The following is a 26,295-nucleotide window of genomic DNA, read 5'->3' as shown; positions in this document are numbered from 1 at the left end:
ATCAACAAGGTCACGAGGAATCAGCAACAAGGAACAGCGACTACACCACCCACCTAATGTGATGTAGAGGCATGCTGCTCCAAAACTCCTTGAAGCGGATGGGGCGCAGCCACATTCACCCTGTAGAACCGAGTAAAGGTACTAGGTGATTTCCAGGAGGCCGCACGGCATATAACATCCAATGGCACCCCAGTCATGGCAGCAAACGACGTCGACATGCCCCTTGTAGAGTGGCACTTCACTCCTGCCGGCAGTGGCCGGTCCTGCAAGGCATAAGCCTTGGAGATCAAATCCACAACCCAGGGTGCAAGTCGCTGCTTGGAAAGTGCCTGACCTTTCCGTGAGCCAGCGTAGCAAACAAAAAGGCTATTTGTCTTTCGGAAGGATGCCGTGGCATCGATATATGTCTCAAGGGCACGAACAGGACACAGTGGTTCAGAGGGGCTTCCGGTGTCAAACCGAGCAAGATGGAGCGGCTGGGTACTGCCAGCCGCCAGTGATACCTTAGGAATAAATGCTACGTCAGACCACAGTGTAACACCTGAGCCATCAGGATTCCACCGGCAGCAGGGCTCGGCTATCGAGAGAGCCTGTAATTCCCCCACACGTTTTGCAGAAACCACAGCTAAAAGGAACGCCGTCTTCAGTGAGAGCCATTTGAGGTCTGCCGATGCCAGGGGCTCAAATGGGAGGGACCGAAGAGCCTCAAGCACAAGAGAAAGGTCCCATGCCGGTGCCACAGGGCGGTTGGGTGGGTGCAAACGCCGAGCACCCCTTAAAAACAGTACAACATCTTTGTCTCGGCCCACAGAAAAACCATTCAGCCCAACATGCCAACAGGAAATGGCAGCCACATACACCTTTAAGGTAGATGGAGACCGTCCTTGATCCAGCAATGCCTGCAGGAAGGTCAGTATGTCAGAAACTGAACACTGCACCGGGTCCTGCCCTCTATCACGGCACCAGGTCGCAAAGACCGTCCACTTGTTAGCATAGACCGCTCGCGTGGACGGCGCCCATGCATTAGCCATTGTATGCCCTATGGACCCAGTGTATCTTGAGAAGGTGGACCCCGGCCTTGCAGGGGCCAAATCCAGAGCTGGAGCCGGTCCGGATCGGGGTGCAAAATCTGACCCCCCACCTGGGAAAGAAGATCTCTCCTGGAGGGGAGACGCATTGGCGAGCTGGAGCTGAGCTCGCACAGTAGAGGAAACCAAGTCCTCGCTGGCCAGTCGGGGGCCACCAGCAGAACCCTGTGCCTCTCCTGACGCACCCTGAGGAGAGTCTGAAAAAGGAGGCTGAATGGCGGAAAGGCATAAAGGAGGGTCCGGGGCCAGTCGTGTGCCAGGGCATCGCGGCCCAGAGGGCTGGTGTTGTCCAATGAGAACCAAAGGGGACAGTGAAATGCGTCCCTTGAGGCAAAGAGGTCCACTGCCGCCCTGCCAAAGACCTTCCAGATGCGCTCCACTACCTCTTGGTGAAGCTTCCACTCCCCTGGAAGCGGCTTCTGACGGGATAGAAAATCTGCTGGCACGTTCTCCGGCCCTGGGATGTAGGCTGCTCTGAGGCTGGCTATGCATGGAGCTGCCCAGGTCAGAAGCCGTCGAGTCAAGCACAACGGTTTCCTTGACCTGGTTCCCCCCTGGTGGTTGATGTGAAAAACCACTGTGGTGTTGTCTGACCTCACCAGCACATGCTTCCCCTGCAAGCCTGGAAGAAAGCTCTGAAGAGCCAGAAGTACAGCCCGTAACTCCAGGACATTGATGTGTTCCCTGCTCTGCCGCTGGGACCATGTCCCCTGTGCCATTTGACCCCGCCAGGTCGCACCCCAGCCCGTGGAGGATGCATCCGTAAACACAACTTCCCGACGACATGGGAGGGAACCGAGCGGGACCCCTGTGGTCATAAACAACCTCACCCTCCATTGGGACAGAGACTGAAGACACTGAGGCCCCACCCGAAGTCTTCGGAGACGATGAGTGTTCCGTGCGGGATCCAGATTCAAGCTGGTCAACCACATCTGGAGGGGCCGCAATGACAGCAGCCCCAAGGGCACTACGGCAGACGCAGCTGTAAGCATGCCCAAAAGTCGAAGATACCGCACAAGAGGCAGTGCCATGCCGCGCCTGAATTCCGGGAGCATGCTCAATATACTGTCCACCCGCTGGGGTGACGGGCAAGCAGTCATTGAGATGGAATCCATGGCAATGCCCTGGAAGACAGTCTCCTGTGAGGGAGTCAGACTGCTTTTCTCCATGTTCACCTGCAAGCCCAAGCATCCCACATGATGGAGCACTAACCGAGTATCCCGAACCGCCTGGTCCCGCGTCGCGGCACAAATGAGCCAGTCGTCCAGATATGGGAGGATCCTTAATCCTTGTGCCTGCAGAGGAGAGAGGGCCGCTGCAACACATCGGGTGAACACCCTGGGAGACAGTGAAAGTCCGAACGGGAGGACCCTGAACTGGAAATGCCTCCCCTGAAAAGCAAAACGAAGAAACCGCCAATGGGGCGGAGCGATTGGGACGTGAAAATAAGCATCCCTGAGATCTATGGAAGTGAACCAATCGCCCGGGGAAATCGCCTGCAACACTTCCTTGGTGGTCAGCATATGAAAGGGCATGACCTTCAGGTACACGTTCAGGCCTCTGAGGTCCAAGACTGGACGCAGGCCCCCGGTCTTCTTCGGAACCAGAAAATACATGGAATAAAAGCCCCCTGGATTCAGCAGGGGGTCCACAGGCACTATAGCACCCTTGGCCAGCAAGGTGCAGATTTCTTGGTTCAGTGCCTGTGCCTTCACCGGGTCGTGGATCACAGTCATCCTGACCCGGCCAGGGATAGGTGGCCGGCGGCGGAATTGAAGACGGTACCCCTGGGACAGGGTGGACAACACCCACAAGTCCGGGGTGTGGGCAGCCCAGAAGCTGAGCTGTCCCGGGGAAAAATAACCGACCGCCGGCCTTAAGGCATCATCTGCGGGCCCCCCGGCCCTTCGAAGGCCCGGGAGGACGCCGGCCAGACTGCGCGGCTCGAAAGGGATGAAAGGACCTTGTCCCAGCTTGGTCTCGAGCTCTGTTTCTCCGATCTGGAGCAGGTCTCTGGACCGATCTCTGACCTGGTACCAGCCCCTGGGGCTCAGTGGAAGAAGGAGAAGGCCCTGAGGACCTCCGTGAAGGACCCGCAGCCGCCCAGGTGCTGACTGGCTGGCGATCACGTCTGTGAAGCCCTGCCAGCTGTTGCCTCGTTCTAGAAGCCTGAGCTGTACGGTCCAAGGCGTCCAGTGCCGCAGAACCAAAAAGTTCCCCCGGAACCACAGGCAGGGCCCGGAGGGTCCTCCTACAAGGCTCAGTAAGTGGCGACTGCGCCAACCAGACCTGGCGGCGAGCGTGAACCAGTGTGGATAGTGTGCGTCCAAGTTCCCTCGTCATAAGAGCAAAGGCCTGCAGAGATGCATCAACCAGGCCTTGCGTGGCATGATCCAGTGGAACAGATTCCAAGGAGGAAGACAGGGCCAGCATAAGATGGGATAGAGAGTTCCCAATCCGGCCCATTCGGGCCCCAGAGTCATAGGCCTTGCAGAGAAGGTCATCGGTAATACGGCACTGAGGACGCGGACAACGGGCATTGGGCCGCAAAGCCTCATCAGGTGGGATAATGAGAGAGGCAATGCCCGGTTCCACCGCTGGCATCTGCCCCAAGCCAACCTTGGGTGCCTCCTGCATAGCTGCCAGGACCCTGCCATCCGTTGTCAGACGTGAAAGCGCCTTGGTGTCTGACCAGCAAGCATGGAGTTCCCGCACATACTCCGCCGAGGGAGGAACCACAAAGGCAGTCTCTGACCTACTGCGCTTAAAGAAGGCGCTGGAAGCCGTAGGCTGGGCCTGAGGAACACTAATCTGTAAACGAGCAAGAGCCGTTCGAATAGCGGATGTCACAGACTCTGCCGTATCCTCCTGGGAGGCAATGGAGTCCGACCCAGAGGCCCCGGAGCCCAGCTCCGGCAGGTCCTCACAGAAATGGGTGCCAGAGGCCGCCACAGAAACAGCATCATCGTCATTGACTTACATTTCATCCTGCTCGGGAGGGAGAGCCGCGCCGCGATCATCAGCAGTCTGAAAGGACTGGAGGAGGGCTTTCATTTGGGCCAGCTCAGTAGTGAGATGATCCACTCTCGTGGACAACCTCCCTGCATCGGTCCGTCTGGCTCGCTTTGTCGGTACCGAAGGTGCAGCCACAGTAGACCGTTTGCACATCGCTTTCCCCATCGGCAAATGAGTACGCGGCGCAGCCTCCGCCCAGTCAGTAGGCTTCTCCAGCGCAGCCAACCGATCCAGTCTGACTGACCGGGGCATGACGCAACAGTTGGGGCAAGCGTTATCTGACAGCGCCTCCCGGAGATGTTCCACACCGAGGCAGGAGGGACACAAGTCATGCCCGTCGTCGGGCTGAAGTGGAACCAGACAGGTCGAGCAGCATAAATTATCCAGCAACATACTGCTGAAAGGCGTGATTAGCCCGCCACCAACAAGAAGTCAACACGAGCAGAAAACGCTACCGGCGACTCCGTTGTAGAAAAACCCCCGTAGAGGTTCCAAACTCAGCCTGAGCAGAAACGCCACTAGCAAATCAATAATCAACCAAAGATGAACTCAGCACGAGAAGAGACGCCACTGGTGAGTCAAATAAACAACAGCAAAGAAAAATGGACTCAGCACGAGCAGAAAACGCTACTGGTGAGTGTAGATAACAACTCAACGCGAGCAGAGACGCTATCGGTGAGTTTAGATAAACAAACTGAAAACAACTCAGCGCGAGCAGAAACGCTACTGTGAGTCAAAAGAGCCACAAAAGTAACGTGGCAAATCAAAGCGAACAGTAAACTACTGCTGAGAAAAGTACAAAAACTTACCAGTCACCGCGGCCACCGCAGATCTGGTAAGGTGAAAGCAGCTTGTGCAGCCCCTGGAGGGCGAGACTTACCCGCAGCTCCGACCAAACCCGGTCACGGGGCTACCAGCAACAAGCAGCTAGGAAATTAGTGGTATACACAGAAGCAACCAGCTTCACACGACCACACACCTGTCCTCAACACACCTGCGCGCGAGAAGAACAAAGGGATTGATTGCCGGGTGCCACGTGACTATATAGAGTCACGTGGGTCCCCGGCAGGTCACAGGTGACTTTGTTGTCATTAGTACTCGACCTGCGCATGCGCAAGAATGATCATTCAGTGCTTGAAGCACCGCCTCTGGCGGTCAGTAGGGATGAAATAGAATCAGTGTTTGTTCCAACCCTCCTGTATCCTCCTCTTCTCCTCTTTGAGTTCTGCATAGGAGAATTTTATAATTGGGTGGGGGTTGATCACTTTTTAAATTAAGCACTATATGTGAAGGACATAGGGTTGTGATTCCTTTCTGTACATTTTCTTACTTGTCTGTAAAAATTTTTACTGACTGTCCATAATGTGTTGACATAAAAACATCTAAAAGGTTCACCTCCCCTTGTTTTCACTAGTGGTAGGTCACAACTACACAGTCTCTTTGCTGATGGCTTGCGTGCAACCTACTTCTGAGTTTAATTCTACTGACAGCACTTTTGCAGTAAGTTTAGTGATATTACTTATATGTTACCTGTTTATTTTGGAATAACTGCATTGTTTTGGGACTATGCTGCAGCTGGATAGGTAAAGGTGTGATTATATGTCAACTAACATTAAGATAAATATTCATGAATATTCGTTGATATGTCCTTATTAATTAAACACAGAACCATACAATCTCTGTGTTTGTTCTCAGATCTATAACCAGTTGTGTGTACTGAGCAGTAAAATGGATACAGGCACAGGTTGAAGTCTAAAAAGACAAGTTTTTATTTTTTAACTTGAAACACAAACATGGGTTTTGAGTTAAAATGTTTTGTCATAATAGAAAAAGACAAAATTGGGCCCATAAGAGTGTAAGTTCTGTTGTTCTATGACATCCCTGTCATAGAACATCCCTGTTATAGGGATGTTCTATCCCTGTCATAGGGGATAGAACAACTCTATAGTTGAGTTAGTCAACTATGTTGAGTTAGTGTTCCTGTAGACTAACTCAACATAGTGTACAGAAAGTTAGTTCAACAACAGTGATGAAAACCCAGTTGTGTCAAAAAAACGGAACGGAGTAAATTTCAAAATATTGGAAAATGTATTTTTTTGAATGAAAATTTGTGGGGGAGGAAAAAAAAACAGTCCACAAGCATCCTCATTCCAAACACGTTCACTTTCACTTTCATCACTTGGTAGATGTTCACATTATTTATTGATGAAGTATATCCAATATATTTTGAATTTCACTGAAGATATGACTTAATACAAAATATAATATACAATAAAGTACAATGACTTGAATCTTATTGCTGCGACAGACTGGCGACCTGTCCAGGGTGACCCCGCCTCTCGCCCGGAATGTAGCTGGAGATAGACACCAGCAACCCTCCTGACCCCATTAGGGAAAAGGGTGAACAGAAAATGGATGGATGAATCTTATTATATAGACTAAGTCATCAAATCAGTCTAACTACGTTACCTGTAGGGATTTTTAATGTCCAGCAGGTGTCAGTATTCAGTGACGCAGTATCAACATAGTATCAATACAGTTTTGCTATGGGTCGAAACGATATGTGAGGCCTCATTTACCCATCACTAAGAACAAAATTGGTCAAACTGCCCAAAGCAGTTGTCAAATACCAAAGGTGGGTGTCAGCTTTACAAAACCTCTTCCTGCTAGCTGCCCCACTGGAGGAATGATTTCCAGGCTTTTTATATGTTGCAGGTGGACCTTGTCATCTGATTGGCTTGCCATGCTCTGCTGATCCAATTGGGTGGGGCTCCTACAGCTGCCAGGCAGCCAATCAGAAGGGGTGCTGTCACAGCCGATCCTGCATCACAAACAAATGAAAAGGAGCCTGCACAGCCTCAAGAGGCCAGGGGCCATAACAATGCTGTAAGCTTTAATCACTGTATCTGAAATACTATAAGTACAACATAATTTTATGTAAAAGGTTTTAGTATACTGGCAGTCACTTACTCTTACAATGATTTGCAATGCATAGTGTGTGTGGTGCTTGTTCCTGTGGAGGACTGATTCTATAGAAAACTATTGCTTTGCTTTTCTGCTACCTGAAAAGAGCCATAAACCGAGTGACTCTTGTGACACGACAAACTTCTTCCACCTCTGAGCCAATTAATGATTGATGGCAGAGATGGTCCGGGCACCCTGTGCGAACCACCCTTCCAGTGCTTATGGAAAAGGGTCAAAAAAGTTATGAACTACACAAAAAAATGCTAGTAAAAACTCTGAATACCAGAATGCACTGAACTTTTATTCACAGCCAGGAAGGAGGAGTTAGTGGGAATCCCTGTGATGTCATAGAACAACAGAACTTACAAAAGGAACATTTTATCCCAAAGGTTTTGGATAAAATTCTTGGTATTACCTTATTGGAGAATAACCTAAAACAGCTGGGATATCAATGATGTTCTTAATGTTGTTATTCATGGTGAAAATGACTGGAAAAGCGCTAAATAAGTTCAGTCCATTCACCATCTATGTCTTGTATCATACTTAGGTCCATGGTGTGTTTGTCTTGTCGTCTGCCAACAGTAGCACTGTAGTTTGTTAGCCGGTGATCAGCAGGTAAAACTGGCCTTTTGTGGTGCCATCTCCCACCTTGAACTGGTTTGTCCTTCTTAAAGCCAAACCATCTTCTCATGACAGATGGCCTTGTCTTGCCACAAGCTCTAAAGAAGACAGACCTCTTCTGTCTGCGCAAAGCTGTTAGCTTGTTAGTAGTTTGTCTGGCTGTCTTTCTGCAATCACTAACTGGCATGCTACCTATTGCTTAGTGTATGCATCCACACTTCTGGAATCCCTCCTCAGTGACTTTGCTGAAGAAAACATTATGCTAAAATCAGACTTTTGACGTCAGTGAAACATTTATGTTGCACTGATAGATTAGTGACCGGCCGATACATGTGAAGGTGAGCTAATCTACATCAGCAAAAGTTTTAAAAAATCAGCCACTGTCCTCTTCCGCTCTACAGTGGGAGAAGTTTGACTGAAAGAGCAGCCCACCAGATCATGTCTGCAAGTTTACAGTTAACCATATTCACACTACTGTTGCCAACTCAGCAGCTTTCTTGCTATATTTAGCAACATTTCAGATGAAAAAATTGGTATTGGCCAAAATCAAAATCAGCAGGTAAGGCTTTTCAAAGATCTGTAATCGACAATTGGCCGGAAAACTTCAATCAGCACTAAGTCATGAAACTTTGTCATGAATCAAAGTTTTATGACACACTTTGATTAAATTAATTTGTCTCAGGTGTAATTCCAATAGCTAAAAATATTATTTATTCCAGGTGAGTCTTTCCCAGCTGAGAATGTGAACAATACTGGGCTGATTATGAGCCTTCAAATGACTTTAACCGGAAAAGTTTTATAACTTATAAGTTGATGTAAAAAATAATCTGTTTTAGCCGCATGAATTATCATACTCGACAGCAAAATATATCGCCAACTACTGCTTAGAGAAGCTCATTCATATATTAATGCAGTAACCATGTAGCCTGATGTAAAAACATTTTGCCAAGCAATGTCAAACATTGAGAAGTTTTAATTATTGCTATCAAACATGATCAAACATGCTGTTTTGAAGCAACAAAAAAAACTCAGAAACATATAGAGCTAATCACGAGAATCAACTCATTTAAAATTAAAGCTCAATTTCACACAAACGTAAAGATGCTAGCATAACTGTTTGGCTGTTGAACTGGATCGTTCAAGCACTGCCATTATGCTGATTTATTTTTCTTGTTAGCAGTTCTGCAAATCTTTTTGATAAACATTACATTACCGAGAGACATGTAAACGTACGTTTGTCTTGTTTTTATCTATTCTTTGTCTTTGTTTTTTCTGTCCCTGAAGTATAACTTGCTCATATTACTAGTGAATGTGACCTACTGTGGCCACCAGGGGGCCCCCAAGAGCTTTTTTTCCCCTTTTTTCTATTTGCCCATATAAAGAATAATTCTACATTATCAAATATATATTGTGTAAAAGAGAATTGCAACTTTATAATGAAATGGTGTCTTTTTCCACTTAGGGCCCCCGCCCCCAGCAGTCCTAGGGCCCGTAGCTGCTGGTTTGCTTATGCCGTGGGCCGGGCCTGTAGGCTTTGATGTAAAAACCCATACCAGTCAGCTCGTGTCCAGTTTGAGTGAAAGAAGGCGCACACGATCTGCGCTGAGATAAACTTCAGAGATCAAGCTGCTGCAGCGTGCGAGGGAACATCTAGAGGCACCAATGGTGTGATTGATCCATGCTCCCGGCTTTGTCGGCTGTGAAATGCATCAACTATAATCCCATCTTTTAGGGTTATTTAGGGTTCGGGTTATTTAAAAAAATTAAAATAAAAATTAGCACACCGAGACATGGTGTGCTAATTTTTATGCTGCTAAATGTGCCAATGACAGAAAAACAACTTACTGTTACAGGAAAACTGTTTTTCCATGGCAAGCTATTATGTATCCTGTTTCTGTATCTCCAGGTTTTTGCAGACCAGATATGCTCTCCTGAATCTCCGCCCTGTTTCTTCACTCTATTTATCCTGGTCGTTCACTTTGCCATAATGAACCACAGTCCCAGCCCCCACTTGTCTGAAGGAGGGAAGTCAGCCGGAGGCGGCCTTCTCTGCAGCATTGGTCTGGGGTCGGACCGGGGAATCCGGTCCCCAGACAGCCTGGCCCACACGCCCAGCCCTACTGGGGGAACTCCTAGTTCCAGTCCCCCTCTGTTGCTGTCGCCTGGACTTGGAGGTCTGGGTCTAGGCCCTCTGGGTGAAGGAGCTGGAGGTGACTGGGAGACCAGGGAGGAGTTGAGACTCAGGGAGCTGGAGGAAGCTCGAGCCAGGGCAGCCCAGATGGAAAAGACCATGAGGTGGTGGTCCGACTGCACAGCCAACTGGAGAGAGAAGTGGAGTAAGGTGGGAAGAGATTATTGACCCTACTGCAGGTATGATTATCCAGAATGCCGTTAGTTAAGTGGTGCTGTTCCTGTTTGTCAGGTCCGTGCAGAACGGAACAGAGCTCGGGATGAGATCCGGCAGCTGAGGCAGCGACTGGACACCCTCACCAAGGAGCTGACCGGTGTCCGGCGGGAGCGGCAGGAGCTCGCCACCGAAAACGAGGCGCTGCGCCAGGAGACACTGCATTTCCGGGGTGACCCCACTGCTGACCCGGCTACCGGCACATCTTCCTTACCTTTGTCACCTCCCCATCACAGTGCTTCCTCCTCCTCCTCCTCATCTGCTACCCCCTCCTCCCCGGCACCGTCTCTCTCGTCCTCTAAGGTCATAACAGACTGCAAGTTTGAGGAGGGACCACCAGGGTCTCCTGAAGCAGAACCGGTGAGGGATGTGGATTTGGACAGAGAGAAGATGGGCCAACAGAAGGTGAGAGGCCTTGTTCCCAGTGCGACGAACTTAATATACAGTACAGACCAAAAGTTTGGACACAACTGTGTGGCATTTACTGTGTGACCAAAAGTTTGGACACACCTGGTAATTAAATTCAGTTACAAGGTGTGTCCAAACTTTTGTAATTGAATTCAACTACAAGGTGTGTCCAAATTTTTGGTCTGTAATGTATTTCTTATTTTTATTAATATATAATTTACTTCTGTTTGTTTATTTTCCTTTCCTAGACTTTTTGAATGATGTTGTTTGTCAATACTCCTAGCTTCAGTTGGCTGGTGGATTCCTTAGCTCACCAACAGAGGGCACAGACTGATTTTATTTCAGTACCTAGTTGAAGGTTCCAACTGTCTTGTGTTTTACCTGTTGTACAACACTTTGGTCAACCATGTCTTGCTTTTAAAGTGCAGTGCAAATAAACATAATGTGGTATGGTAAACAGAATTGGACCGTCCATCCATCCAGCCACCCACCCTTCCATCCATCCATCCATCCCTACCTACCTACCTACCTACCTACCTACCTACCTACCTACCTACCTACCTACCTACCTACCTACCTACCTCTCTCTCTGCTTATTTGAACTTTGTTCGTGGATTTAACAGATCTTGAAGGGAAAATGAGAGTACAGGGTGCTCCCAGGCCTAAAGAGTTCTGCAGTGCATTCTGTGAGTTCTGGATTTACCACTAGATCTCCTCTGAAGTCCCCTGGGAAAGCTGCCAAAAGGAGGCATCTGGAGAAACATTTGAATAGGTACCTAAAGTACCTTAGCTGATTATTTTTGATGTGAACTTGCAGCAGCTTCCCTGGATGAAAGAGCTTCTCAGCTGTTCTCCAAGGTAGAGCCCAGAACCACTACAGAAGAAACTCACTTCAGCTGCTGGATCCAGAACCATGACCTCAGCTTAGAGTTAGACCGTACTGTAAAGTAATCCTAACAAACCACGGCAGAGAAGTTACCTCTGGTGTCTCTCCATTTCCCACTCCATCCTGCTATCACTTTCTGGTTGATTCAGAGTGTGTGGTAGGTAACTTCTCACTGAAGTGTACAGAAGTCACATGTGAGGTACCCCAAGGTTCAAACCGAGGACCCATCCTATTCAATATTTTTGTACTCCCACCAGTTCAGTTTATAACAGGAAATAAGTTGAACTATACCAGGGGTCACCAAACTCGGTCCTCGAGGGCCGGTATCCAGCACGTTTTAGTTCTCTCCCTGGTGGCACCAACAACCTTTTCAGCATGTCAATGTTCTTCTTAGGCCTTCTAACGAGCCATCATCTGATTCAGGTGCGTTAAACCAAGGAGAGAACTAAAACATGCAGGATGCCGGCCCTCCAGGACCGAGTTTGGGGACCCCTGAACTATACCATGACACCTGGTAATATCTACATCATGAAACTTGTGTGTGTCTGTGGCCTTGTATTTGATGCATTATAAGGACAAGTTTCCTAACAAATACTATGTTGTGGAGACCGACTGCTCCTTCTGGGGCTCAAAGGCGAGGCCCTGCAAAAAGAAGTATTGTTTTTGGGTTAAGGGTTACATTTAGGACAAAGGTGCAATTTAGAGGTGCATTGATTTATCGGCGCCAATTTCTTTAATTGTGAGAGATTGGTGATCTACTGATACTTGAATATAACATCAATCTTATCCCCCGATCTTATCTACGTCAGCGAAGGCCTAAAAATCAACCACTATCCTCTACTTTGATTGACAGACCAGCCCACCAGGTCATGTCCTGCACGTTCACAATTAGCTATAGTCAGTCCACTGTTGCCAACTCTGCAACTTTCTTGCTATATTTAGCAACATTTCAGACAAAAAAAATTGGTCTCGGCAAAAATCAGAATCGGCAGGTCAGGCTTTTTAAAAATTGGCAATTGGCGATCGGGCAGAAAACTGCAATCTGTTCAGCCCTAGTGTTAATTGAGTTTAGGTTAGGGTTATCCATCTACCAGTAAAGGTTGGGTTTAGGGCTAGGTCATAGAAATGAATAAAAAATTAACGGAAGTCAGTGTAAAATAAGCTTTATTGTGTCCTCACAGTCTTCTTCATATTAAAAGTTTCTGAGTTTAAATCAGTGACTTTAACATGGTTGTGCATGATGACCATCAGATTGTTGTAGCAGTGAAAAGATGAGTTCACATGTGGGTTTCCAGTCCACTGTGATTGCGTGTGCGTGTGTGTGGGCGTGTGTGTGGCTGCTCAGAAACAGTTCAGCTTCATTTCCTGCCTCCCTTCATTGTTCCCTCAGAGTGCTTCCACGTGTGGTTCAACACAGTTTTGCTCACTCTAGGGCCCTCTGGTGCCTTCAATGTAGAACAACAACTTTCTGTTTAAGTGTGTGTAGCTAAGCTAATGTAATTATGTAGAAGTGAACTTAGCAGAGAGGTGGGAAGATTGCCTTTATAATTTATACAGACATAATATTGATTCCAGAATTGTTTACCTGAAAAAAAAGTCAAAAAGAGATTTGAGGAAGAGATGAAGCAAAGGCTCCAAGGTCTGTACTGGAAGCCAAATCAGCTCTGTGGAGGACTACTAGCCTCAGGGTGACCAGTCTATTCATTTCTATTCAGTTATCTATACACCACCAATTAAACAAAAATAGTCACAATACAATTTACAGGGGAATAAACAGGTTCAATTCAGATTTCTATAGCTTAGATTGGTCTAATCTGTTCATAGCAGTTTGTTTCATTCCAACATAATCCAAGAAATCACCACGACCATCTGACAAATAACTAAAATTTGAATTGGGTTGAGTTTTCTTTGAAAACTAAATTCTTCCTGCTGCTGTTCAGGTTTCCAATAATTTATCTTTGTAGCCATTGTTTTGGCCATTCTCATTTTAAATTTGTCTCATTATGATCATTTCTAAGGCCTTTCTTCCTCCTGGTTTGCTATGTTTCTGATAGTATGGTCCATAACATGAAAATTTCTAATATCAACTGCCATCTTTTCCGGCAGTTGAGAAGATAGCTGTGTGTTGCTGTAGCTACCAGCTGGTTACCTGGGAGATGGACATGATGTGGAATGGTCAGTGAGGTCTAAGCTAAGACCCCACGATGTTTCACTTGTCTTCCTATAGAGTTTGACCTAATATTTGTATTAATGTTGTGATTACTAAAAATTTGTCACTCTCTATTAGTCTATCATACTTTACCAAGCTTGGATGAGCCTCTAACCTAGTAGATAAATGTGGTCAAGTTTGGCCTTCTTCTTTACCTGTAAAGAAGAAGGCCACATTTATCAACTAACAAGAACATCCATCTTATTTATTGGATCAACTTTATCTTATAGAACCAGCACCTGTTCTAATGTGGCATATTACACATGTGTTTTTGAAGAGTGCTGAGTTGAGTTGCTCTTTCCTCATGAGTGCTGTTATTTAACGTAATATGTGACTTTGTTTCCCAGCGCTAGATAATCCTGAGTGTTTGTGCTCAGAGCTCACATTTAGCCTGGAGTGAATTTCTCTCCCTCTGTAAGGACTTGGAGCTGCTGGAGTCAGTCTTGCATTGTGGAGGACCAGGTTCTGACGCTCAGGACAGCTGGAGCAGTCGGGGTGTCAGCGCAGCCGGCTCCCGCTCGTCATCATGTCTGAGCCGGCAGGAACGGAGCAGGCAGCTGTGGGAGGACATGAGCTCAGTGGAGGAAGATTCCAGCAAGCTCAACGCCCTGCAGCTCAGACTCGACGAGTCGCAGAAAGTCTTGCTGAAAGAGAGAGAGTAAGAGGGAGCAAGCCTTACTGGGGAATGGGTCACTGTGGGTCACTGGATCGCAGGTTATAAGTTCGATTTGATATCTCTGACATTATGGGGAGCTAACTGCTGTTGTTTTCTTCGTTGTTATTATGGTGATTATCTTCAGTTTGGTGGTGACAAATGGAAAATGCTGTTTTTCTTGTCACTTAGAAAATTTATCTTAAGTTTCTTATCATTATCAGTGAAAATGATACAAAAGCTTAACTGTCATAGTGACTAAAACTGTGATTTAAAATGATTGACTTTTTCATTGAATACTAAAAATGACACAAAATACAGGCTCATTCAATAAATAAGAATATTATTGAAAAGTTAATTTATTTCAATAACTCATCTCTAAGTATAGTTTATCTAGATTAATTACACTGATGTTTTAACAGCTTTATTTCTCTTAACCATGATGTTCTGCTAACAGCCAATGAAAATGTGACATTTAAAGTTAGAATATAACATCATACCAATAAAAACAAAAAACTTTTTAAAATCGGAAATCTGGACTTAATGAAATGTATGTTTAATACCTGCCTAAAGGTTGTTATTTTTAAAAGGTACTTTTAATCTCAGAAATGGAACTCTTCATTATGTGTTTTTTATTTATTGAATATGACTGTAGTAAAAGAAGAAGAAACCCAGTCATATCTGATTTTAGTTGAGTAAGGTTAGACCGGTTCTAAAATCAGCCATTGAGATTTAATTTTTGCATACACCCTATTGTACAATAATGTACACCTATTTATTGATTTATTCTTAGTTTCTGAAACTTTGTCAAACAAAACCATTAAAAAGGTAGTTTCAAATAAGCATTTGTCTGAATATTGCAAAATCCGGCTAATGTTAGATGCGCTATACTGACTCTTTTATGTGGAAGGACATATTTTAAAAATAGCAGTTGCCATTTTACTCAGCCAGTAACCCTTCATGTTGTGTTGCTAATGTTTGTTTCTGTTTTCCCCAGAGACAAGCTGGCCCTGAGTAGGAGCATCGAGAGACTGGAGACTGAACTCAGCCAGTGGAAACTGAAATACGAGGACCTTAGTAAAAGCAAACAGGAAGCACTCAAACAGGTGAGACTGTTGGCAGAGGCTCTAGTTCATGGACTGGATCTAGTTTTCCGATGACAGTCACACACTATTACAGTGATTCCTTTAAACTGTGATGCTTAACTTTGTAACAGGATGATTTACATTTTCAGTCAGCGCAAATGTTTTTCTGTTATCACGAACAAAATAGACAAAAGTTTGTCAAATCACCCAAATCTGCTCCTCTGGTCAGTGTTTGTGAAACTACACATCAGGTCTGAAACCAGATGGAAGTTGCTGCAGAGTTTCCCTCAGTATTTTATAAGCCTGGTGGGCTCACAAGAGTACTGAGATTGCTCTCAACAAAGTGGTCATGACATCCACATAAATACAGACTGTGGAAGAACTACAGTGATGGTCCTGTCAGTCTTCAGTGCAGCATTTGACACTGTGAGCTAGCCCAAGGTTCTCTTATTTGATATCTATATGCTATGGCTAGCTCAGGTTATAATCTAAAATAAGATTAGCTGCCATAACTACTCAGTTGATGCACAGCTCTACATCATGAAGTGACCAGGTGACTCTGAACCCATCGAAGCACTGAACAGATGCTTAGAGCAAATTAATGTGTGAATGTGCTATAACTGAACACAAACAAAACTGAAGTCATTATATTTGAGCCTAAAGAATAACGACCTAGAGTCAACGCACAGCTTCAATTATCACAACCACAAACTAGCAGTCAGGCCTGAAACTTGGGAGTAGTGATGGACCCTGACCTGAACCTTCAGACCCAAATAAAGTGATAGAAGGCCGACAAAGTCTTCACATGAAGAACATTTCCAGGATTAGAGGACTAATGTTTCAGCACGATCCTGAAAAACTAATCAATGCATATGTCTTTGTTCGCATCGATTACTGCAACGTTGTCTTCACAGGTCTGCCTAAAAAAATCCTCCAGTTACAGCTGATCCAGAATGCTCCTGCTGGCGCTCTGACTAAAATCAGGAAGATGGAGCACATCACCCAGTTCTAAAGTCCTTCCAGCTGCTCCCTGTAGCTCAGAGAATAGACTTTAAAAAATACAGTTGTTAGTTTATAAATCCCAAGATGGACTGGCGACCTGTCCAGGGTCTTCCCCGCCTCTTATCCATTGACCACTGGAGATAGGCACCAGCAACTCTCGCAACCCCACTAGGGATAAGCGTTTAAGAGGGATAGTTTATAAATTTTTAACAGCTTAGCACCACAATATATTAAAGATCTGCTGTTGTTGTATCAACCTTCCAGACTTCTCAGGCATTCTAGTTCTGGTTCAGATTCTGCTCTGCTTTTCTCTGGTGTTTTTGTGGACAACAAACTGGACTGGAGATGCAACAGTGAAGCATCTATAAGTAGGGACAGAGCAGACTGGGCTTCTTGAGGAAACTAAGATCCTTCACATTTTGCAGCAAGATGCTGCAGATCTTCTTTAAGTCTGTGGTTGAGAGCATCATCTCATCTTTCATCATCTGTTGGAGCAGCAGCCTCAGAACTAGGGACCTGAAAATGCTCAAAAGCCTGAAAAAGAAGGCTGGTTCTGTTTGGGTTCTACTCTGGAGACGACTGTGGAACCTCTGGACATGATGAAGGATTTTACTTTTAAAAAATTATGGACATCCCTGACCATCCTCTTCATGAAACTGTCTTGGGAAAACAGAATGTCTTCAGTCAGAGGCTTCTTCAGATTCCCTCTAATACAGAACGCTACAGGAGATCTTTCCTGCTGACAGCCATCAGTGTCTTATAATTCTTTGAAGAATTTGAATTATTATGAGTTATAACCAAATGTAATGTCCTTTTGAAATCAATAAAGGATTTTTGAATTTGAATATGACAAAGCGAAGAAGTAAGGGAGAACGTCCTGAAGCTGTTGTGAATATCTGGAGCTTCTAAACAAACATTTGCTGATAATCTCAGCAGCACTGTCCTGTGTGAAGTTTGTTTAAATTCAAACTGATGATGGTTGGAGGCAACCAAACATAAAAAGGAAAGATTTCATTCATCTGCTCTGCAATCAGTTGGGCCAAAAGCTAACTTGGCTGTTTGATATAGAGGATACTGTTTAAACTTGATATGAAGGATGACTAAAACAAGAACAGGGTGAATAATTAAAACTGAATTTTGCTGAAATTTTGCTGAATTTTGCTAGCATCTTGTTAGCAAAGATTCAGTTTAGTGGTACTGTGATGTCCTATCTGGGTTTTCAGTGTTTTTTGACAACCTGTTCTATGATTGGCTAAATATATTTATTGTGTGGAGCCTTAACTTGGTCTGGACAGATCCAGCTGCAAACATCTGGCAACAAGGGCTCCTGGGAGTTGAGCAGAAAGGGAATGTGGCAGGTGAGGAGGTGTGATGTGGACACAAGTTGTCATTTACATTGTTACTTGTACAAGGAAATATAACAAAAAAAATTCAGCAGGAGGCGCTGTAGACATAGGAAAAGGAGGTCAAATAAACATTTATAATTTACAGAAAAACAGGTACAAATTAAAAAGTAGACAAGATTCAAGTAGCAGCTTCAAAGATAAATCAGTCAAATCAAATTCATTTATATAGCACATTTCAGCAACAAGGCAGGTCAAAGTGCTTTACATCATAAAAACACAAAAATCAACAATTGAAACACTATTTTGCCAAGTGCCATCATTACCCATCAAAATGTTGGTTAGTGTTTCATTTATTATTGTTCAAAAGCAATTCTGAACAGGTGGGTTTTAGTCTTGATTTAAAGAAACTCAGTGTTTCAGCTGTTTTACAAGTTTCTGAACGTTTTTCCAGATTTGTGGTGCATAGAAACTGAATGCTGCTTTTCCATGTTTGGTTCTCGTACCTATAGGTTTCTATACTTAGGGGAAGTGCCAAGCTGTAAAACGATTTATAATCTAAATGTATTCTAAAAATGTGCTCTATCTTCCTGGTTTTAGTGAGAACATCAGCTGCAGCGTTCTAGGTCAACTGCAGCTGGATGATTAATTTTATTAAGCAGACTTGTGTACACACTGTTGCACCAATCAGTTCTTCAAGATGGCTTCTGTCAGATCTGAGCAGAAGAGGAGAAAGGCAAGGCTTGGAGAGGATAATGTGATGGTTATCCTCTCCTGTGTGTCTACTGTGCTTAGCAAGAGTTGACCACAGAACATGAACCAGAGGTAACACACACCAACACTGGTAAGAAGCCGAGTGAAAACCTTGGGACTGGTTTTACAAGGACACATTTAGCATTGGAAAGGATTCTGCTTTCTTTAATAGCTTTTGTTTTTCCAAAATTATAAAAATGAAATGCAACTCCTGAAAGATCTGGGTTTTTTTTAATACTATTCTTGTTTCTTTCGACACCATTTAGCTGAATCTCCTGAAGGAAATGCATCAGGATGAACTAGGCCGTATCTCTGAAGACTTGGAAGATGAACTGGGAGCACGGACCAATATGGATAAGAAACTGGCTGAGCTTCGAGCTGAGGTAAGGTAGCAGGACCACAAGGACAGGTGTGCGTCCTTATCATTTGGCTCAGACAGGCCATACTGCCAGTTAAGACTTTTGTGGGGAAAAAGTATAAACTTACTACTGTGTACTGTAATACACAAATGTTTGCAGCATTTTATTAAAGTGCTGGCTTTTCAGTTAGATTTAATGGACATAATCTTTTACGATTAAACAAACTCTTAGTACGCATTACTTTGCATTGGCCTTTTGTATTTAAACACCTCAATGAAAATGAACTGTCAGTGACTCAAGGCACCTGAATGAAACTTTTTGACATTCAATTTCTTTTGTAGGAAGAGAGATACATTGAAAACAAGCAAGCAATATTATCACCCTCATTTTCTTATCAAGCTCATTTTATTCCATCATGTGATTAATTGATTTATTGTTTATTGTGACAGGCATAGCCATACTGTTCAGCTCACAGTTAGCAGTCAGCCAATTTTGTTTGTTTGTTGTTTGTTTGAGAATAACCAAAGACCATATTGAAGCCAGTTAGGCTGACTACTTAGGTGTCAGAAGTCTCCAGTGTTTCACTCAAACCTGTGTCTAATGACTTCCTCATCTGGCTTCAGCTTTAGTCCCCTGCATTTCTATCCTTTGTTCTGCATTTTTCAGCTGAGTATCTGCCATGTTCTGGATGTGTGGTATCAGGACTAATACTGACGTATGTCTCCATCAGATGGAGAGACTGCAGGTGGAGAACGCTGCAGAGTGGGGCCGCAGGGAGCGCTTGGAGACGGAGAAACTGGCCCTGGAAAGGGACAACAAAAAGCTGCGGGCTCAGGTGGAAGACCTGGAGGAGCAGCTGGCCAAGAAACGTCGGCAGGCTGCCTCAGCACTTGACACAGACTTGAAGGCCATCCAGAGCGAGTTGTTTGAGAGAAACAAGGTGGGTACCGCAAATCTGTAAGCAATCAAAAATTGTTTCCACAGAATTTACAGTAGTAAAATAAAAAATGTAAATTAGTAAATTTGTGATTAGTTTTCTGCTGCTTTGCTTGGTATATGCTAGAAGACAATGGTCAGACTAGCTGTGCACAGACTCAACACCCAAAACAAACAAGTAGGCTTCAGCTTTGCCACTCCCTCTGGTGGTGGCTCCGAGGCATTACAGGTCCAGGTTGTCATATATTCACTGACTTAAAGTTAAAATGACATGGGTTGGTAACTGAATTTGATTTGTTGCTGTTCCTTCTCTGACGGGCTGGAGGAGCCAGTGACACTACTTTAGTATAGCCTATAGTAAGAAATGGAAGACATGGTGTGTGCTGCCCAGCTCTTTGTTGAAATAAGCATTGCCATTTCCAAACTGTGATCATACATAGTGGTTGAGTTATTATGGTATCTGCAGCTATTCACATTTGTGCAAATGTGTCCAAAAAACTACATTGTGAATCTTCCAGTTCAGATTGTTGTGCAGCAGCGGCTAAATTTTCTGTTTTAGAAAACAAGCTGTTAGGTCTCCCTGAAGGAGGGGCAGACATCAATACAGTTACAAAGATTTCATTGTCATCCAACTCCCACCACTGAAACTTCATGTTTTTTCTTTGCTTGTAAAGAAAAAATGTTCGGAAAAGATGTTCGGTTGACACTTACATGTGAAGCCCATCATATCTACCTCAACAAAGGTTGAAAAATCAACCGCTGTCCTCTTCTGCTCTGCTGTAAGAGAGGTTTGATTGACAGACCGACACCAACAGGTCATGTCTGCATGTTTACAGTTAAGAATAGTCACCCACTACTGCCAACTTTCTTGCTATATTTAGCAACATTTCAGGTAAAAAATAACTTTCAGGATCTGTGGCTGTTTGATTTTATGTTATTGTAGGGATGTTATTATTATTATTGTTCATTTCTTTCTCTGGATGTTCTTACCTTTCCTCAGTTCTTCTGCACTGAAAAAAATGAACTTAGGGGGTTATCACATTAACAAAAGAATATCATGTACTCTCAACTAAATAATTTTATGCTTCAAACGAAAACGTGATAAAATCATGTTGGATAAACAAGAAATTCAACAACTTAATGTTTATGAAATTTAATCATATTGAGATAACATGATTCAAGTTAGTCAGATTCATTTCCCTCCGAAGAGGGTCTAGCGAGATCAGGGGATCATGAGAGATTATGGAAGATCACACAACATAACTGTTTTGTGCCTGGGAAAACTTCAAAGCGGTTTTAGTTACACATTAAACTATAGATATTTGTTTTTCTCTGCAGGGAACTATTGGCATTTAAGAACTGCACTGTAACAAATACCTTTTCTAATTGCTGAGTGTTTTTTCTACCCTTTCACCCAGTCCTGTCTTAAAACACTTAATGTAATGTAACTTAAAAAAAACGTCTTTGAATTAACGTAATTAAATCATGGAAAGGATTTCCACACAATTAAATAGCTTTCTTTCAGCTTGAAGCATGTTTGTTGAGCTAACTTCATTTTCATGACTTGGATCAACTTAATAAGTAGTGTGAAGGTATCACTGTAACATAAGTTGGTTTCTCGGGCGTGCTGTGTTGGCACAGGGGCTTAGCACGCCCCATGTTTGGAGGCTCTAGTTCTTGACGTGGATGTCACTGGTTCGACTCCCGGTCCCAGCAACCTTTACCGCATGTCCTCGCCCTGTCTGCCTACTGTCTCAAAAAAATACATGCCACTAGCACTACAAAAACTCTTCGGAGAGAAAAATGGAAAAAAAAAAGTTGGTTTCAACTAAATTTGCATTAATCTTAGTAAAGTAAATTATTTGGTCCAAGGCATTGCAAATTAGTTGGGCTGGCTCTTTTAAATTACATTGGGTCCAACTATTAATAAATTAAGTTGACCTAACACATTTGCTTTAAATAGGAGTAACAGAATTCCATGGTGCTGAAATTAAGCAAAGTAATCAGGTGGAAAACATTTCCATGATTTTTTAATGTTCATCCAAAGAGTTATTTTTTTCAGTGTGCACATCATTCCTCGACCACACAAACTGTTTTGGATAAACAAGACCTTTCATCTTAATGTCAAACCTTTCTTTGTGTTTGGATGTGCATGTGGCACATTGGTGAGTTGACTTGGATTAAAGACATAAACAATATTATTACAAGATTATTTGCCCTCCATCATCTTGGAGAGCAAATCAAAATGATGATTTAAACCTATAGCTCTGATCCCCCTACTTTGGGAGTACTCAGTGTGGCTGAATGACACACTGAGTTGACAGCAGATTCTGTGGTTTATTCAGATCGATTTAAACTTATGAGGGTGAACCTGAGGACGGAGGAGAACAAGGAAAGGTGGAGAACTCACTGTGAGACTGGAGCTGGTGCAACCAAGAGTAAGGAACAGCTCTGTCGCAAAAACTAGAGGCTTGAGGGTTTTTAGTGGGCTGTTGTGCGAATATTCCTCAGCTCAGCAGCTGCACCATGCATGCTTTATGTTTCTGGAATTTTAATCATGAGATTATTCCTGTGCAATAAAATTCAGATTAATATCACAGAGTTTTCTCCCTTTTCACTGGTAATGTCAATTAGTGTGGCCGATGCTGCAGCTCTCATCTGTCTTCTAGTTCCCACTGATGCAGAGCAAGTTGACAGAAGCTTCTTGGAAGCTCTGTAGGGGGAGCCATTAGGTGCGAAGGAGTGAAGTGCCAAAATAAATCAACAACATCAAGCATGAAAGTGCAGTTAAAGATACTGCATAATTAATGAGTCCATTATCTTCAAACACAGATTTTCCATTGTCAATATCAGTGCAGATCTATAGGTGGGTGTGGCTTCAACCTGACCATGACCACATCTTCCCACAGTTCCATCCTGAAAGACCAAATGTATACTTTCTAATACTTCCGCTGAGACCCATTAATGTGTCTGTTGGCAGCAGAGGCTGGATGATGTTTGTTGCCCTGCAGAGAAATGTCAATGAGAAAGCTCCAACTGTATCTCTGTGCTGTAAACACACTGAAAGGAAAAGTTTGACTTTCTCTGCGTCTTATTCTCACGAGCAGAGTTTGACTGCAGGCGAGCTGAAAATGAAAAATCCTTCTTGTTTCAACAGAAACAGAAGAATCACCTACACACACACCTTCTGATTCCCTGGATGTGGTTTTAATATTCTGCTGAATTTATTGTTGATGGATATTTTAATGTAACCATGTGGGCTGTTTTTGCAAGCTTGAAAGGATAGAACAATGTTGCATTTTAATAATTTTGCCTAATACTTAGATTTTTTTTGACAGTTTTATTCTTCTTTATTATTGCTATTAATGTCCACAAAAGTCAAACATTATTGTTACAAACTGGCTAGGATTAAATGGGTTCTGCTGCCTAGCCTAAATGGGTTTATCTTGAAATTGAAAATCTTTAATTTCAAGATAAAGATGTTCATATTATAATACTTCTTTTCATATGCAAATATAGAAATTAAGGTGTAAGTGTAACTCTAGTTTTTTTGTTGTTGTTTTTTTGGGACTTTAGGGTAGTTTTGTGTGTGAAAATAAAAATGTTCACATTTAACCCCCCCAAAAGAGCAAAAATAAAACAAGTACAAGTACTACATTAGCGTCAAATAAATGCTAAAACCTGGTATTTAATTGTTTAATTACAATGAAGACAATGGAATTGGTCAAGTTCAATTTCCTATTTTTTCTGTAACTTAACCTGGAACCTAAGTTGCGTGTGTTTTTCAGACCTCAGACGGTTGAGCAGATAAGCAGAGGTGTCATGATCTCATTGCTGTGTGCTACGTTTGCAGGAGTTGGCCGATCTTCGTCATGTTCATGCAAAGCTCAAGAAGCAGTTCCAGGAGCGCACTGCGGAACTGGCCCATGCCAACCGGAGGGTGGAGAGCCACGACGCCGAGGTCAAGAAGCTTCGTCTGAGGGTGGAGGAGCTGAAGAAAGAACTGGGCCAGGCTGAAGACGAGGTACGAACACATATATGTTCATCTTTTAGGGCCTGGGTGTCAAACATTAGTACCGTAACATTTCCTAGACTTTGTTTATTAAATAAGTAGAAGATCTGTTACTTTAAATAACTTTTTCAAAACTGATGCAACAGCAGCACAAATAGCTTGGTATGTTAGAGTGTGATGCATCTCAATCTGGCAGATTCATTGTCTATAAAAATATTCACTCCCTTGGATGTTTTACTGCACTGTAAAATGTAATAGTATATCTTACTCAAAAAGAAAAGTGACCTTAACTCATTCCAGCTTACTCTGTTGACTATACTAACTTGAACTTAGCAAAGACAACTTTCTACTGAGGCAAGTAATCAAACTCATCAGCAGCAAGTAACCCGAACTTGGAGTTATGAGTGAGCAAAACGCATCTGCATAACCAGCAGAAAACTCTGCATCATTCGGCAGCTCTCGTTGAACGCACATGCGCATTGGACACTGACGAGTGACGACGTGTTTGAAAGAAGCGCCAAACTGTCAACAATACGGCGGTTGCTGCAGCTAAGTTTTGTCACGGTAAGTCCCACTGTTTTTTAGCAAACTTATATTCGTTATCTCGGCCATATAATTCATCCGTAAGTCCAGGTTTTGATGTTAACTTTATGTGTAATGATTTATCGATGCCTGGGACTAACGTTAGTCGAAAACATCATGTTTATTTAGTGGCAACAAGATGGAGCGGCAGAGAAAAAAAGCTGTCCGGGGCGCAAAACAAAAAAAGGAAAAGGGATAAGGATAAAGATGTTGGCGGGTTAAAATAAGCCGCTGTACTGTTATAGAAGGCTTATGATGAGTAGACTGCCATAGGTGGGACAGCTGTAAACTGTAGGAGAAGCAGCCATGAAGAAGTGTTACGTTGATATGTAATTGTGGTGTTGCTTCTATTGTTGTTAGGACTGAGAGGTGTCTCACACCCCCATTGGGATCCTGACCATCATTCCTGAGGACAGGCAGGCCTCCACTGACTCACTGCACCTCCAGTCTTCAAGTACTGCCATCATTTTGGAAGGAAGTCTTGTCATGAATGATCTTGGGAATCTTCCACATGCCATGTGCTTGCTCTTTGGACTTATTTATACTCTGAATTTGGAGTACCCTCAACAACTGAAGTACACCTTTGACTTCATCCAAAGGGTGCTTCTGTCACTTGGACATAAATCCCTAAAACCAAAAATACAATCACTCAAAAATCTTCTGATGCAATGAGTGAATGTGATGTGACATTATGGATCAACGTTGATACCTTTACCCTTATTGGAAAAGTGATTTTTATTTCTTGTTTGATTCTTTTTTTGTTGGAGAGAGCATCATTGCACTTGCAGACTACTAAATGGTTTTATGTTAATGAGGAGAAACATTACTTCACTTCACTTCATTATTTACTTTATCAATGTTATGATAAATGTTAGGCTCTAGTATTGAGAATTGAGTTTTTGTTTCACACCAGTCAACAAAGACATTTAAGCAGGGATTCTCAAAGTTTTAAAGACTGAGGGCCATTTGAAGGATTCAATATTAGATTGAAGGCTACCCTTCAAAAAAAGTCATGTCATTTTTTCCCCCTAAAAAAGTCTGTGGAAAACTTTGTTTCCAGGTTAGTGTGTATGTAACCACACTTGAGAACCTTGTATTTAAGGTAAACTTGTTTAATTATTAAACATTTTTTTCCATTCAAACTGTTGTCTGTTGGCTCTTCGTTCCAATAACTTAACACTTTTGGTTCATCTTACTTGAACATATCAAGGCAATTGGTTTCCTGATATTTTGCAAGTAATGTGAACTCTTAAACGTGTAAGTATAACTTATTTTTATGAGTACTGCTTAATTGACATAACTCACAATTTGAAGTAGTCATAATTGACATTTTATAGTCAACTTTACTAATGATTTTGAGTTACCTATACTCAAGTTTACTGCCATTGCATGAGTTGTCTGAATGAATATTTTACAGTTAACCCAATTAATGATTTTGAGTTAACGACACTCAAGTTTACTGCCTTTATCTGAGTGGTCTAAACATAGTTATTTATAGCAATAACACCTTAAAATGAATTAGCTACTTTACTTGGAGATTTTGAGGCAATCGGTTTCCTAACTTTTTTTAAGTAAAGTGAACTTCTTACATTATACAGTGTGGTAATTGTGTTTTTAATAGCATAATGGCTTTTTTTGGACAAATAAAATTACAAAATGTTTAAAGTCAAAGTGATAACTGATTTCTACAGAGCAGTGACAATTAAAGCAATATATAACATGAAATACTTTTGTAATTACATAAATATTAATCACTTTCAGTCAATAGTTAGTATCCGGTCCTCTGGCTGCCGTCACAGCAGGTCTCAGTCAGGCTCATCTGGATGTGGGCCTGTTGCAATAAGGAGTAAATCAATCACAATAACAAGTTTTACTGAACAATGAATTCTCATTGCAATAAATGATAATATTGTTGTTTTGAGACCATTTTCAAGTAAAATAATGGTAATGACATAATAATGCAAGAACACATTTTC

The 26,295-nt window shown here is 43.2% G+C and overlaps 2 protein-coding genes across 5 annotated transcripts in view; one reads left to right on the top strand and one right to left on the bottom strand.

Annotated features, from left to right (window-relative positions):
* ccdc102a (coiled-coil domain containing 102A) overlaps positions 1-26,295 on the top strand; it is a 48,432-nt gene that overhangs the window by 13,726 nt on the left and 8,411 nt on the right. For 3 of the 4 annotated variants that reach the window (XM_044142813.1, XM_044142802.1, XM_044142784.1), the window contains exons 2-8: positions 9,595-10,029; positions 10,111-10,497; positions 14,015-14,253; positions 15,245-15,353; positions 18,697-18,813; positions 19,520-19,729; positions 23,579-23,749. In XM_044142813.1, the coding sequence (XP_043998748.1) occupies positions 9,676-10,029; positions 10,111-10,497; positions 14,015-14,253; positions 15,245-15,353; positions 18,697-18,813; positions 19,520-19,729; positions 23,579-23,749 (1,587 nt within the window). In that variant the 5' untranslated portion in view covers positions 9,595-9,675. Of the gene's footprint in view, positions 1-6,818; positions 6,990-9,594; positions 10,030-10,110; positions 10,498-14,014; positions 14,254-15,244; positions 15,354-18,696; positions 18,814-19,519; positions 19,730-23,578; positions 23,750-26,295 lie in introns of all 4 variants that reach the window. The other variant, XM_044142793.1, reaches the window with a different exon arrangement.
* LOC122820722 lies at positions 1,040-5,214 on the bottom strand. The gene is made up of 5 exons (XM_044098301.1): positions 5,098-5,214; positions 4,984-5,013; positions 4,224-4,448; positions 3,378-4,010; positions 1,040-3,262 (listed from the first exon to the last, which is right to left on the bottom strand). The coding sequence occupies exons 1-5, from the start codon at positions 5,212-5,214 to the stop codon at positions 1,040-1,042; spliced, it is 3,228 nt and encodes a 1,075-aa protein (XP_043954236.1).

The sequence above is a fragment of the Gambusia affinis genome, linkage group LG02 (genome assembly GCF_019740435.1).
Source record: "Gambusia affinis linkage group LG02, SWU_Gaff_1.0, whole genome shotgun sequence".
NCBI classification, from domain to species: Eukaryota; Metazoa; Chordata; class Actinopteri; order Cyprinodontiformes; family Poeciliidae; genus Gambusia; species Gambusia affinis.
The sequence above is the reverse complement of the archived record's forward strand: the minus strand, read 5'-3'. Positions and strand labels throughout refer to the sequence as shown.